The 14232-nt window shown below is 57.6% G+C and overlaps 1 protein-coding gene across 3 annotated transcripts; it reads right to left on the bottom strand.

The window, feature by feature from the left end:
* Window positions 1-651: 651 nt before the first annotated feature.
* On the bottom strand, window positions 652-14002 carry TFR2 (transferrin receptor 2). Of its 3 annotated transcripts, XM_036827629.1 has the most exons (20): window positions 13965-14002; window positions 12822-12882; window positions 12328-12580; window positions 12041-12227; window positions 9058-9198; window positions 8866-8977; window positions 8642-8764; window positions 8130-8246; window positions 7861-8000; window positions 7329-7492; window positions 6522-6641; window positions 6011-6093; window positions 5868-5931; window positions 5712-5779; window positions 5553-5629; window positions 5373-5457; window positions 5057-5284; window positions 4564-4704; window positions 1827-1963; window positions 655-1410 (listed from the first exon to the last, which is right to left on the bottom strand). In XM_036827629.1, exons 2-20 carry the CDS (start codon window positions 12852-12854, stop codon window positions 1164-1166), a joined length of 2520 nt encoding a protein of 839 aa, XP_036683524.1. In that variant the 5' UTR covers window positions 12855-12882; window positions 13965-14002; the 3' UTR covers window positions 655-1163. The 3 variants fall into 3 exon arrangements, with proteins under 3 accessions (XP_036683525.1, XP_036683524.1, XP_036683526.1); XM_036827630.1 differs by lacking the exons at window positions 1827-1963; window positions 13965-14002 and adding an exon at window positions 13893-13915 and having other exon boundaries at window positions 652-1410; XM_036827631.1 differs by lacking the exons at window positions 12822-12882; window positions 13965-14002 and adding an exon at window positions 13855-13883.
* Between the last annotated feature and the right edge of the window lie 230 nt (window positions 14003-14232).

The raw sequence follows: 14232 nt of genomic DNA, 5'->3' as shown, positions 1-14232 counted from the left end.
CACACGGAGGGTCCAGGTCTGGGTCTGGGTCAGGGTTGGGCACATGAGCTATCTGTAGCAAGTCATAGGGCAGAACCCTGCGTGCCTATGGGGATCTGCCCCAGAGTATTTCCTTGTCTCAGGGATCTGGACATTAAATAACAACTTAAAAACCACCATGAAAGGTTGAGAGACTGTGGAAGAAAGAAAAAAGCTTTGTTCTTGCTTTTAAAAAAAAAAATTTTTTTTTTTGGCTGCGCCTTATAACATGCGGGATCTTAGTTCCATGGCCCGGGATTGAACCCACGCCCCCTGAACTGGGAGCGCAAAGTCTTAAGCACTGGACCACCAGGGAAATCTTGCTTTTTGAAGAAGAGGCCTCACATTTTCATTTCGTACCAGGCCTTGCAAATTATGTAGCTGTCCCTGGTCCCAGGAGAAGGTACAGAGCCAGCCCCCCACCTGTGGTGGTCTTTGGAGAAGGGCCCTCCTTATTTCCTCAGGCAGTTTCCTTAGTTCCTTAGGTAAAAGGAACAGCTCTTTTCCCCATGGAGACAGCATTCCCACTTGCATCCTCTCTGGCCCCTTCTGCCCAACCCTTCCCTAGCTCTCAAGGGAGGGATGACTGGGTGAGGTGAGGGTGAGGAAGACGCATAAAAGTGCCTGTAAACAACAGATGCCACAGGTGGTTTATTGAGGTTCAAACCCCACCCCCTCCCGCTGCAGGACACGGGTTGGCCATAAAGTTATGGTCCCAGCGGATCTTTCCCACCAAGAAGGCTGGGCAGGTCCCAGGGCCTAGGAAACCTTCCAGAGTGGTCTCTAGCTGTAGTGGGGGGGACCCTGCTCCTGCAGAGGAAGGGGCTGTGATTGAGAGAGCAGATGCCGCTCCCTGATTACCTGACAGTATGACCATCCCATTATGGAAGGCACTGCTCACCTACTCCTACGTTGCAGGGCCTGGGGTGTGTGGGTGTCTGCGTTGGCGTCATTGCTGCGGCCCTTGGAGGTACGGTAAGGGCTAAAAATGAGTCAGCAACGGGAGGTGGTGCACAGGCATCTCGGTCACCCAGAAATCACCCGAGAGGAGAGCAGGCGCTCTTGGCAGGGGGCAGGGGCATGTGCCCCGCCCCCACCAGCCCACGGGCCTCAGAAGTTGTTATCGATGTTCCAGACGTCCCCGCTCAGCGCGTTGGCTGCCCCCTGCAGCGTCCAGGTGAGCAGGGCCAGCTGGCGCCGGAAGCGGCTCTCCTGGAAGCCCAGGCCCCGCGCCACCTGGGCCTCCTCCCCAAGGGCCCCGGGGCCACTCGAGCGCAGCAGCCGCACGTGGTCCAGCAGAGCACCCAGCGTGTGGTCTCCGCGACCCAGGAAGATGTGGCGGAACGGTGAGTCGGCCGCCGACACGTACTGGGACAGGAAGTAGAACTCCACCTGCGCCGAGAAGGGGATCAGGTTGGAGCCCGAACAGCACTTCCAGACCAACCTTGGGACCTCATGCGCGCTTAATAAATATTGTTGAGCAGCTTGTTTAAGTCCCACCTCCCTTCGGCTACCCAATCAGGAATGGTCGTTCTGTGACGTCATCAGTAGTCAGGTAGGATGCGTCCTCCAACTGTGTTTTGGGTTGGATCCCTTTCTTTCTACCCCTTGAGCTTCCAAGCCTGCATCTTTCTTCCTCACGCATTCACTTCCCCGCCCAAAGCCTCAAAGGACCGTGTATCGTCCTGCCGTTCCTCACCTCCCCATACCCCAGTCATTCCTGCTCGCCTGCGTGAATGCCCACAACCAGAGTCAAACGACAAGGGGACAGGCCAGCCCTAATGAAGTGCCTGGCTCTGAGTCCTCACCCTCTTGACTCAGATGCTGTTGGTCTCTCCTGAGATGGCCGCGCTCCTAGCCCAGTTCTCCCACCTCTCCGGTTCCTTCTGCTCCCACCTGTGGGCAGCCCCAGGGTTCGACCTCTACTTTCTCCTCTTCTCATTACCTACAATCCAATGGTTTTCAACCCTGGCTGCACATTAGAATCACTTGAGGAAGATTTTTAAATTACCATTGCATGGGTGCCACCCCAGCAGAATCAGAATCTCTAGGGGTGGTCTCACACACTCATGTCTTCTTAAGTCCTCCACCTTTCACTCAGAGAGCTCATCCACGCCCCTGGCTTCAACTGGGACCTCATGGGGACAATTGCCAAGTCTACTCCACAAATCATCGCCTGGAATCCTGTCCCCCAGTCTGCTGGATCTCCCCACTGGGGTAGGGGGTACCCAGCCACAGCCTCACACACATGTGGACACCAACTTCTTCCAAAACCTGACCTGCGCACCCAATTTCCCTCATGAGCACCATGGCATAACCCAGGTGCCAGGCTCTCAACCTCAAAGGTGAATAAGAGTTGGGTGGACACAGGGTCAGACTTTGGTTTCCAGTTTCTCTTTGGGGTCAGACTGCCTGGTCCTTAATTTCAGCTTCACCACTTACTGTGTGATTTTAAATAAGTCACTTAGCCTCTCTGAGCCTCAGTTACTGTGTACAATACTAGCAAACTCACAGGATTTGGAAGAGTCCTATGGGAGAAAGTGAAGTAAAGCCTTAGCACATGATAGCCCTCAATAAATGGCAGCTGCTATTATTATTCTCCTCCTCTTCCCTCAACACCCAGTCTGTCCATTTTTCCTTCCAAATGTCTCACATCAGTTCAATCCCCTCATCCACCCAGAGCTCAGCTATCACTAACTTCGTTCCCTCTTCAAGCCATTTACACTCTGGCCAAGTATTTCCTAAAATACCACTTTGCCCACATCACCGGCCTGCTCAAAAACCTTCCAAATTTCCTTGATGCCCAGACCCCCAAAACCCAAACATCCTTTATTTTTTGCCTTGACGTGTGGCATGCGGGGATCTTAGTTCCCTGACCAGGGATCGAACCCGTGCCCCCTGCAGTGGAAGCGAGGAGTCTTAACCACTGGACCACCAGGGAAGTCCCAGAACCCAAACTTCTTATACTGGCATTCAAGTCTCCCCATAGTTGATCCCTAACCCACTCCCCTCCGCTCCTCCACAGGGCTTCTGTTCTGGCTCTGCTGGTCTACACACTACTCCCAAGGAAAGCCAGGCCTGTTTCACTGCCATGCCCTTATTCTTGGTGTCTCCATCCTGAAACATGCTCTTTTTGCACCAGCCCAAGTTCTGTCTGTTCCTCAAGACCCACATTATAGTCTAAAGCAGGGGTCAGCAAACATTTTTTGGAAAAAGCCAGATCGTAACTATTTTAGGCTTTGCAGGTCACACTGTTTCTGTTGCAACTACTCAACTTTGCTGCTGTAGCACACAAGCAGCCACACACAATAGGAAAATCAACAAGCATGGCTGTGTTAAAATAAAACTTCATTTATGAAAACAGGTGGCAAGCCAAATTTGGCCTGCTGGCTAGTTTACCAACCCCTGGTTTAGAACCACAAAGTTCCCTGGGTCTGGCCCAGCCCTGTTTGAGGTTCTGAAGCCCTGCATCTTTTACTCTCCAGCCCTGAGTCTGAATCGTGTCCCTTACACACAGATGCCCTTTATCCCTTGGGGGGCACATTGCAACTTCAGGGGTAGGGTGAGGGGGGGTGTCTTTTTTGTGTCTGTAGGGTCTGGCACAGCGGGGGTTAAAGCAAGATCTGTGAATGAGAATGAATCGCCCATTCCAAGAGAAAGGAGCCAGGACCAAAGAGCAAGATGGGTGGGTTTGCGAACAGAAAGACGGTATGAGTGATGCCAAGTGAAACAGGCAGGGACACAACAGGAAAAAGGAGGAGGGAGAAAGAACAAGACCTTGCAAGGGCCAGACATATCATCCCCAAACCGCGCATGTGTACACTGCGAGGTCCCGGTTCACCCCACACTCACTGAGGATGGCCCTGCTTATCATTTTGCCCTATAGACTTTTCCCCTCGCCTACAGTCCCTACCCACCCATTTCCAGAGATCAAAGGGCTGCAGGGTTGAGTTCTTGGGGTAAGGAAATGGAAGGAAGAGGATGGGTTGGAACTGGAGCTGGGGTGCAGGTTGCAAAGTATTCAAAGCTAAGCAGGAGGGAATAATAATCCTGTATAACTTTCACATGACACCTCCTCCAGGCAGCCTTTCTGGGTTTCATCCATCTCACCAGAAGTAAGAGAGCTCTCTACGCTCTGAATTGTTTACACCATTTGCACCTCCCAAGCCATAATCCTGTGCCTCTTAGACCTTGGACCACCGTGGACATGCTTCTTCTCTCCAGAAGGGAGAGGAGGCGGTGGGGAACCGGAGGGGGCGCGGTTGTCCCAGTTCTGCCATGCGGTGGCCGGGCGACTGTGGCTAAGGGGCTGACCCTCCCTGTCTCATCACTTTGCGGGCCCGCCTCTGTGGTCCCTCCAGCTTGGCGGGTCTGTGAGCAAAGCACTGTGAGTCCAGGACCGGGAACGCCCCGAGGACAGGGACAAATGAAAGCTGAACGAGGGGAGGACAGCGCACTGGCGCAGGGCCGAGAGGAGGGGCCCCACGCCGCCGGAAGAAGGCGGGGCGGCGCCGCCGGCGGCGGCCGGGCTGGGCGGGGCCTCACCCGCATAATGCGCACGTTGTACATGCGCGTCAGTCTCTCGTCGCTCTCCTCCGAGCTGTAGATCTCCTTCCGCAGCTTCTCGGCCGCCCGGATGTAGTCCCCCCGCGCCGAGTACACCCACTGGAGGGTCAGCCCGCGGGCCTGAGGGCGAAGGCGCGGGCTGGGGCCGGCGGCAGGGGCCATGACCCTGGCCTAGGGTGGGGGTCCAGGTGCTGGGGGACGGAGCTGGGACCCCGGGCCTGGCAGGAGTGGGGAGGTATAGGGGGAGAGAACGCTGGGGGCAGAATGAAGGGAGAGAGAAGACCTGTGCGGTTGGGCGGGTACCAGCCGGGTCCTAGGGGCTTAGTGACTGGGGCAGGAGTAAAGGGGCCAGGTTGCCAGAGGGGACCTAGACCAAGGGGAGAGGGGCCAGATCCTCTGGCCCGGGAAGCACTTTAATGGGATATAGCACCCCCCACCGCCAGAAGCCGGGAGCAGGTTTGGCGTCTTGGACCTTGAGGTCCCCAGAGAACTCATTGAGGCTGCCGATGTGCCTGAGGACCACATCCCCATAGCGGCCGAAGTCGAGGGGCAGCAGGTGATCGTGGCTGAGCCGGATGAGGAGCTGCCCGGCGAGCTGGGCCACAGCCTGGGCCACGGCAGGCAGGCGGCCCCGCAGTACCCTGTGCAGGTTCTCATAGGTGTCGTCCTTCGTGTGCAGGAACGGGTACACCGGGCCATCCTGCCGGGACAGGGCGGAGGCTGGCGCGCGGGCACGGTGCGAACAGGCCCAGGGGCTGCTGCTCTGGGGCGGGGCCCGGAAGTCTCACCTCCATGAAGGAGAACTCAACGGCAGGGACCCCCGCGAAGGCCGTGAAGGAATAGGCACTGCTGTCCATGGGTAGCGGCCGGATCCTGGGGATGGGCAGGTGGGAGCGCTGTGTGGGTTCAGGCTCTCCCCACATAACCCCCCCCCCAGCTCTCTTCCCTCCCCTCCCTGCCCAGCTTACACCTCAGCTTCCCAGCTGTGATTGTTGAACACCACCTGCTCGAAGAGGGTCTGGCCACTGCGGTTAGGAGAGTCCACCTGGGGGCAGGGTGGGGGGCACCAGTCAGGCTCTGGCGGCCACCAGCTTCCCTTCATCCCCCACTCCTGGCCGGGCTCTTGCCTGCTTTAGGATGTTCTCGATGAGGCTGATCAGAAGGGGGCTGGTCTTGGCGTGGAACTTGTCATCCCCTGCGGAGAGGGATGCCGGGCTCAAGGCTTGGCCCGGAGGGCAGGGTGCACCAGAGGGGGCCCAGGTGGTGGCACTGCCCCCGCTCACCCAGCACTGCGTTGTCCAGGCTCACATAGACTACGGCTTTGAGGTGCAGCACGCTGAGGTAGCCCTGTGGGTGAGGGGTGTGGAGTATGAAATCCCCCTGCCTCTCCCCACTGCCTGACTACCTGCCCAGGACCCCAGGTTACCTCCAGCCACTCCATGGAGCCCACACTTCCAAAGTCACCACCATCCCAGCTGATGAAGAGAAGACTTCTGCGGGGCCGGAAGCCTGGGGGCAGTGGGGGGGGGAAGGAGGGAGGATGGGCTTGGCTGGGGGCCAGGCAAAGACCCACCTCTTTGTCTTCCTCTGTCCTGGTCCCCTGGGGTCTCTCCTTCCCTCCCATCAAGCCCCCATCCCAGCCCATCTCACCTGGGTCTACCCTGACTCAGCTGTATCAGTGAGGGGGATTGCTTCCATAGCGAATCTCCTGCTTAATCTTCACTCAGACATGGACTATTAGTACTTTCATGTTTAAATGAGGAAATGGAGGTGAAGTGACTTGCCCAGGGCCACACAGCCAGCACGTGGAGGAGCCAGGTTTGGAGCCCAGGTCTCAGGGGCCACCCTCCAGCCTGTGCTCCTAACTGCCTCTCTGCCCTGTCCTAGCTCAGACCACAGCCCCAGCTGCCCGGCCCAGGCCCAGGCCCTGACCTTACCATTGCTCACCATGGAGGAAAAGGTCCGCACCAGCTCCAGCAGTATGGCGGTCCCCACAGCGGACTTGGCTGCTCCTGGGCCCCATGCATCCCTCTGGGCCCCAATGACAACATAGTGATCTGGGGGAGGGGATGTTGGGGCCCACCTCTTACACGGGCAGAACCCAGAGGCTTCTCCCTCGACCCTGGGAGGATCCATTTCTCCAGGACCCTCACATCTCTGCAGCCCCTGCCCTGCAATCCCTGCTGCCCCTAAAGAGAGTTCCTCTCCTCCCCTTGGCCCTTCCTGGGTGGGCTGCTCTTCCATCACGTTGCCTGGGGTCATTCTGGGCTCCATTACCTCCCTGATTGGGGTGCCCCTCTGTTCACCAAGTCCTGACAGGTTTTAAATCTCTCTCTAACCCTTCCCACTCCCACTCCCACCACCAGCGTCCTCATCGGAGCCTCATCACAGCCCTCCCTGTGCCTCTTCCTTCAGTGCTTCTAGGTACCACACTCTTTGGCTCAGGAACCCACTTTGGTTCCCCACTGTTATCCACAACAAGTTATGCTTGAAAGGCTCATCTATCTAGTCTGACCTCCCTTTCATGCTGTAACATCACCCAACTTACGCTTGCTCACCTCTGGTGCTAGGGACCTCACTACTGTGCAGAACTGCCCATTCTGTCTCTGGACAGCTTCAACCGTGAGATCTCCTCACTGCCACCCCCCTCAGTCCCAGCCCATCCCCAACTTGCCAGCCTCCCCCACTGCTAACCCCAGCTCCCCCGCTGCAGGGTGTGGGTGATGCTGGATAAGCAAGCACACCTGGCTCTGAGCGGCCCTCGATGCAGCCAAAGATGTTGCTGATGGGGGTGGAGGCCCTGTGGTTGTTGACCCCTAGGTGCAGGCCTGGCCCAGGGCCCAGGCGATAAGGGGAGACTGGGAGGTGCCCCTGCCATTCCTGGGGGGCCACAGGGCCTTCAAGCTTCCTGGGGAAGGGGTAGAGCAGAAAGGGTTAGAAGTGGCAGAGAGTCCCAGGCTATAGAAGAGCCCAAAGCCCCCGCTTCACTCTTTCTCTCCCTCCCACCCTCTGGCTCCAGCTCTCTGCATCTGTACTCTGCCTGAGGGGCCAGTGCAGCCAGGGCTGCCTTGGACAGTTGTGCAGATTGTGTCCTGCTCAAGAGTGCCCAGCAGAGGTGGGTGTGATATCCAGCTGGAGCTCCACTCACCAAATGGCAAGAGGCCGTGCCCACCCAGAAGAAACACCTTGTTCTAGTTCACCCAAAGGCACGTTATGGGCTAGCTGCAGCCTACCTCTCCCTGCCTCCTCCCCTCCTGGTCCCCACGTGGCCCCCACCTCAGTAGGAGGGAGGCAGTGTCCGCGCTGATGGGCTGGGCTGGGATGATAGGGAGGCCCGAGGACTGGACCGGAGGGAACTGGGTTTGATTGAAGGAAGGGAAGCCAGGTGTGTAGGGGTCTCCTGTTCCCAGGTGCACCTGTGGGGAGAGGGTTGCCCACGCTGAAACTGTGAGCCGGGCTCCCCAGAATAGGGCGCCAGCCTCATCCTAGGCAGGCTGTGCAGCCCTGGGACCACAGGAAGGCACTACTGGCTCCCCGAGACTCACATGTCCATACACAGCCCGGTGGCTGGACAGGCTGAGCTTGTGTGGGCCCTGGGAGAAGTCTGCCGGGTCCGGGTATATGAGCACTCCTTGGGCCCCAAAGTCCTGGGCACTGGCCACCTGGGGAAGGGAGGTGGCTAAAGGACCCCTTCTCCCAGAGAAAACGGATTTATAAAGGCTGAAGGAGGAAGTAAAAGTGGAATGGCACGGCCTTCGATCTGCAGCTGTGGATCCACAGAGAGGCTGTGGGCACCCCCTGGACCTCGCCTTCTGCCCTCCCGCAGTGCCTCGGCAGCCCCCAAACCTCACTGTACCCCACATTCCCTCCCGTTTCTGTTCCCCACCCCAACCTCCTGATTTTGTTCCCTGCCAACAGTTTCTTACGACCCATTTGGTTCTTCCCTTTCTCTCTCTGACCGCCTCCTAGACGCTGCCTATTTGCCGCCATCCGATCCCCGGACTCCCCAGCCGGCACCCTCCCCGCTCCGCCCCAACCCGCGTCCAGGGACCCTCACCTTCTGGGCAAAGTTGATCACCCCCAAGCGCACCAGCAGGAGGCGCCCCTTCGGCTCCACGCCCCGGGCCCGCAGGTCCTGCAGGTCCTCCGGCCGCCCGTAGTGGGCGTACACCAGCTCTCCCTGCGGAGGGGAGGATGGGAAGGACGGTGAGGCGCGTCCCTGCTCCACCGCCAGGGAAAGGGCGCGCTGCCCCATCCTGGGGACCGGCACGAGGCGCTCACCGTGGCGTTGCCCGTGGCGCTGTAGGGGCAGTAAACGTCCGGGTCCTCCAGTGGCAGCTGCTCCCCGTGCTTCCCGGCGGCATCCACCCAGTGGAGGGCGTTGGGGTGAGCCCTGAGGAGCGGGGGTGGTGAGCGTTCCACCCACAGGCCGCCCACCCCTCCTCGCCCCCCACCCCCACCCCCTGCACTCACGGGTCCGGGAACTGCAGCCCCACGTAGTGCGTGTCCATCCACACGTGGTCCAGCTTCTGGCGCAAGAGCACCGCGCGGAGGTCCCGAACCAGGGCTGCCATCCCGGCCGAGCCGGCTACCCTTTCCCGAAGGCTGGTTTGCCTGCGCAGGGAGAGGGGGCATTGGGGTGCGGGAGGAGAGAGGGGCAGGGACTTCTGGGTACCTGGAGGAGAGGGCGGGAGCGGGGGAAGGATGCCAGAGGTGTGGGGTGGCCCCAGCCCTGGGCAGTGAGGGGCTCTTAAGGCTCTCCTGCCATCACTACCAGGGTTGCGCTGGAGGGTCTCCAGGGCCTCCTTCTGCTTAAACCTCAGCTTCTGATAGCCAGGGGTCCTGTCCACCATCCCTTAGGTTCTTCACAGGTCAGGCCAAAGTTACCAATCTACCTACTGTTCCCTCCACACATACACACACTGGCCTGTGCTTTGCCCCAGGCATGAAAACACTTTTCTTCCAAAGGGCTATCTGGGCAGAGGTGAGGGGCCCTGCATCTCTCTCATCCTCCAGCTGGGCCTAATGGAGACACCTTACACCAAGGTTGCCGGTGGAATCTGGGGTCACTTGTCTGGTTGGAGACCTCACCTTGTCTTCTTCCATAGTCACCACCTAACTAGCCAGCCTGCTGTCCCTGGAACTCTCCCTGATCTTCCATCTCACCTGTGCCAGCATGGCCCCTGCATGGCCTCGCTCTCAACCAGCTCCACCTGTGCTCTTTCCACGGCAAACAAACTTCCCCCCTCAGCATCATCACCGAATACCCCTTCTACCTTTTGCCTCGGCAGAAACCTGGCTGTCCCTTGGGAGGCCAGGTCTCCTTCAGGACATGTGAAAAAGGCAGCTCAGGCTCTCATACCACCCAGGCCCAGAGAGGAGGTGTGCTTCTGGCTCCTCTGTTCACATTTCTGACCATGAAACTCTCTTCCTTCAAAGGCCGTGCCATCCAGCAGTCCCACCCTCTGTCCTTCCTCACTGCTGTTATCGTCTAGACAATTGGTCAGTTATCCACTTTCAGTGAAGACTTTGGCATCTGGCCAGCCACTTCCCTGGCCACATCCTGGATCTTGTCCCCAGAACTCCACCTCTGGAATACTGATCCAATTTACTGAACACCTACTAAGCGCTAGGCATGGTGGTAGGTGCTGGAGACTCCAAGATAAATAGGACACAGTTTATCATGTAAATCTTAAAAGTTCCAGAATCTCACTCTCTGACCGGAGCTTTTCAGGTTGGAACTCACTCCCTTAGGCTCACTATACCTGTTCTTCAACCCCATGGAGCACGCCACACTGTCCAATTTCTCCACGTCTATCAGCTCCTCCCTGGTTTCCCTTCCTTCCCCATCCAACCTAGAGTCATACATCACCTCATTGCCCGCTCCCTCTCACTGCTCCCGTCTTGCCTCCCTGCCCTTTGATGGCATCCACAGTGCCACACCCCACCTCCCTAGATCTGTCAAACCATCCACTTGCTCAGGCTGTACCCAGACTACTAAGTGTTGCTCAATGGAAAAAAACAACAACAACAACAAAAAACACCATGCATGTAGGGACTTCCCTGGTGGTGCAGTGGTTGGGAATCTGCCTGCCAATGCAAGGGACATGGGTTCAAGCCCTGGTCCAGGAGGATCCCACGTGCCGCAGAGCAACTGAGCCCATGCGCCACAGCTACTGAGCCCACATGGCACAACTACTGAAGTCCATGTGCCTAGAGCCCGTGCTCCACAACAAGAGAAGCCACTGCAATGAGAAGCCTGCGCACCACAACGAAGAGTAGCCCCCACTCGCTGCAACTAGAGAAAGCCCGCGCGCAGCAACGAAGACCCAACGCAGCCAAAAATTAATTAATTAATTAATTAAAAAACCAAACCAAAACAAAAAAACATGCATGTTGTTGATGCCACAGATTCAAGCAAAATGGATCCAGCAGTGTATCAACAAATAATAATACACTTCGATCAAGTTTATGTTCATCTCATGAAGACAAGGAAATCTGTTAATACAAATGACTACATAAACGTTAAAGAAGAAAAATCATGTGATCATCTCAATACATTCTGGAAAAATATTTGAAAAAAAAATTGATTCTTGTTCCTCCTTTCCTGATCATTAAAAAAAAAGAAAAAGTCTCAGTAAGTTAGGAATAGAAGGAAACTTCCTTAATTTGCTTTTAAAAACCTCACTGGGGGAATTCCCTGGCGGTCACTGCCGAGAGCCCGGGTAAAAAAAAAAAAAAAAGCAACAATGACAAAGTATTAGAAAAACATTCCTATGAAAGTTAGGAACTAGGCAAGGATATTTACTATCTCATTACCTAAATTCATGTCCTCTCCAATGCAATAAGAAATGAAAAAGACATAAAAAATATATGCATTGGAAAAGAAGCTATGCATCTCTCACTAAATATAGATTATATAATTTTCTACTTAGGAAACCCAGGAAAATCCACTGAAAAAATGATTCCTGACCTCTTCTCTGGACCTACCCGGGCAGCTCCGTCTCAGTAGGAAAAGGTGACCTCAGCAGGACAAAAGAAACGCTGGCCTGCTCACGCTGGGCTGGCAGACCCCACAGATTGGGGGATGGTCTTTGCCCACAAATGCATTTGCTTCTTTTTCTGATTCCCTAAGTCCCCCCTTCTCAGAGCCCCCCAGAGCTCCCCACTGCCACGGGTCAAAACCCAAGCTCCTCAATGTGGCACTCAAGACTTTTCTGGGTCTGTCCCACTTCATATGTGGATGCTGGACCCCTCTGTGCTCATTCAGTCAGCAACCTCAGCTTCCAAATGTGTCATCTGCTGCCCTCCCTCCCCTCAGCTCCAAACGCCTGCTATCCTTCCCAGGACCACTGAACAGGGAGGCCAGGGCAGCAGGTGGAAGGACTCAGGGTCCTGGGTGAAGAGGAAGGGAGGCTGAGTCTGAGGGCCTGGAATGGGACCGGCTGATCCTCACCTGATGGTATCTTCCAGACGCCCCTCCCCCAGGTGCCGCAGAAACATGGCCTGGAGGTCGCTCCAGTACAATGTGCCCTGGTGGGAGTCCGGGCCCAGCTCATGGTTCACGTCCTCGCTGACCACCATCACGTCATCCCCACATGCCTGGCAGGACCCCCGGAAGACCACGTAGCCCAGGAGGAAGGCTGGTGGGTGGCAAGATGGAGATTCTCCTTGTGCCCCTCTCTGGACCCCAGATCTCCCCCCCAGCCCAGACCCTCCACTGGGGGTGGGGATGACTCTCACCCCCAGTGAAGATCAGTAGGGCTGTCAGGACCAGGTAGGGGGCGGCTCTTCGTCCTGCTGCTGCCCAGAGTCTGGGGTTTTGCCGAGCTGGTCGAGAGCCCAGGGGCTCGGGGCCCCTCAGCTCCATGGGGAAGAAGTGGGCCGGTAGCTCGGTCTCCTCCTCCCTTTCTTCCTCTTCCTCCTCCAGGGGCCCCTGCTGGGTGCCCTCCACACGCTTGTAGATGGTCTGAGAGGGTCCTGGGGACAACCTTTGCTGTAGGGGCGTGGTGGACATGAAATCGGGGAAGGAGGCCTGGAGGATGGGGAGGAATCTGGCAATAACAGGGTCAGTGACTTTGGGGTGCCATGAGCACAAGGCAGGGGAGAGGGTCCCAAGAGGCAGGCTGGAGGGGAGAGTAGGAGGTGGGAAGGGGAGGGGCCAGCCTTGGGGTTTGGGAGGGGACTGAGGACCTGGAGAGAAGGCCTAAGGGTCTCCCAACCCCACTCTATCTTACCGCTCTCTGGAGTAGACCCCAAAGCCGCTCCATGCTCGTGCCCCCTCCTGAGCCCTGCAGTCTGTGCCCCACCCCCAGTGATAAACCGTTTGTGGGAGCCCCAAGAGGCCCCTTATCAGCCCTGGCAGGCAGCCTGAGCCCAGGCCCTTCTCTGCCTCCCCCCGTCCCAGGGTGGGGGCACAGTCCGGGCTTCAGGTCAGCCTTCCAGACACGGCTCCCAGCCCAGGCTAGAGGATGAGGGGCTGTGCCCTCCCCTGCCAATCCCTCCGCAGTCCCACTCCTGCCCTCTTCTTGCAAAACAATCAATTTTTTGGCCTTGGGGCAGACTTTGGCCTCTAGTTCCCGTCAAGGCTGGGGGAGGAGGGCTGATGGCTGGGGAAGGCGGAGATATGGATGCCCCCTTCACCCTCCTGCTTCCTCCCCTCCCAGTGTCCTTGGGGACCCCTTCGTAAGCTCCCCACCATGAACACCTCTGCCCCTTCCTCATCTGGCTTGCAGGCTCCCCAATACCCAAGCCCTGTAACACATTAGCTGCCCTCCCAGTGGAATCCCTAGCTGAAGGGGCCACAGTGGTGTGACCTGGGGTTTGGCCTGGCCATGTGGGTGTCTGTCCCATTGGAATCAGGCTGCAAGGGGGGTCCAGGCTCCTGCTGGCTGCTGGGGAGGGAGGTGCATGGGTGGGAGCACATGGTCAGGCAGGAGCGGTGAGTGCTCCAGGATGGGGATCCTGCCTGGAGTCAGGGATCTGTGGGTCAAGGCCCACCAGGCATCAGTGGAAAGAGTCCTGGCCAAGGCATGGGCAGAGCTGGGTAACGTTGGACAAGTCATGGTCCTCCCTGGGCACCTGCGCCTCTTTGGTTACCAAAGGACTTGGACCACACGGATTTCTATCTCTTTGGGGTCTGGGGACCTCAGAACACAGGCACAAACTACTAAGTTTTACCTGCAGTTTCAGGCAGGGGGCAAGGAGCTCTGGAATGGAAGGGCTCAAGGGCCCGGTGTCGGGGTCTTCCTGGGAGACCTCAGTTCCTACCCAAGTTGGGAGACAAGTTCTGAGCTGCTGGGGCGTACCGGTGCCACATTCCCTGTCCCACTCTTGTCACCGCCTAGCGCCCCGGAAAAGACAGCGCAGTCCCGTCTCACCTGAGCTGTGGGTCCAGGGGTGCTTAAGTGCGGCCTCCCGGGAGGCCCGAGGCCCCGCCCACCCAAGGTCCCACCTCCGGCCCCGCCTCTGGGGCGGCTCCTCGGCTCCGCCCCGCCCCTACCGCCGCATCCTCTCTCCTGCTCCCACTTCCCGCGGTAGCTCAGCTCCTCGCTGGGAGGCTAATTGAGCGACTTTCCCGGGTTCTCGCTGCGTGATCCTCCCTGGATTGCGGCCCCTTTGAAACCTGAGGCATCCGTGGCTCCTACG

This window comes from Balaenoptera musculus, chromosome 15 (assembly GCF_009873245.2).
Source record: "Balaenoptera musculus isolate JJ_BM4_2016_0621 chromosome 15, mBalMus1.pri.v3, whole genome shotgun sequence".
Lineage (NCBI taxonomy): Eukaryota > Metazoa > Chordata > Mammalia > Artiodactyla > Balaenopteridae > Balaenoptera > Balaenoptera musculus.
The sequence above is the reverse complement of the archived record's forward strand: the minus strand, read 5'-3'. Positions and strand labels throughout refer to the sequence as shown.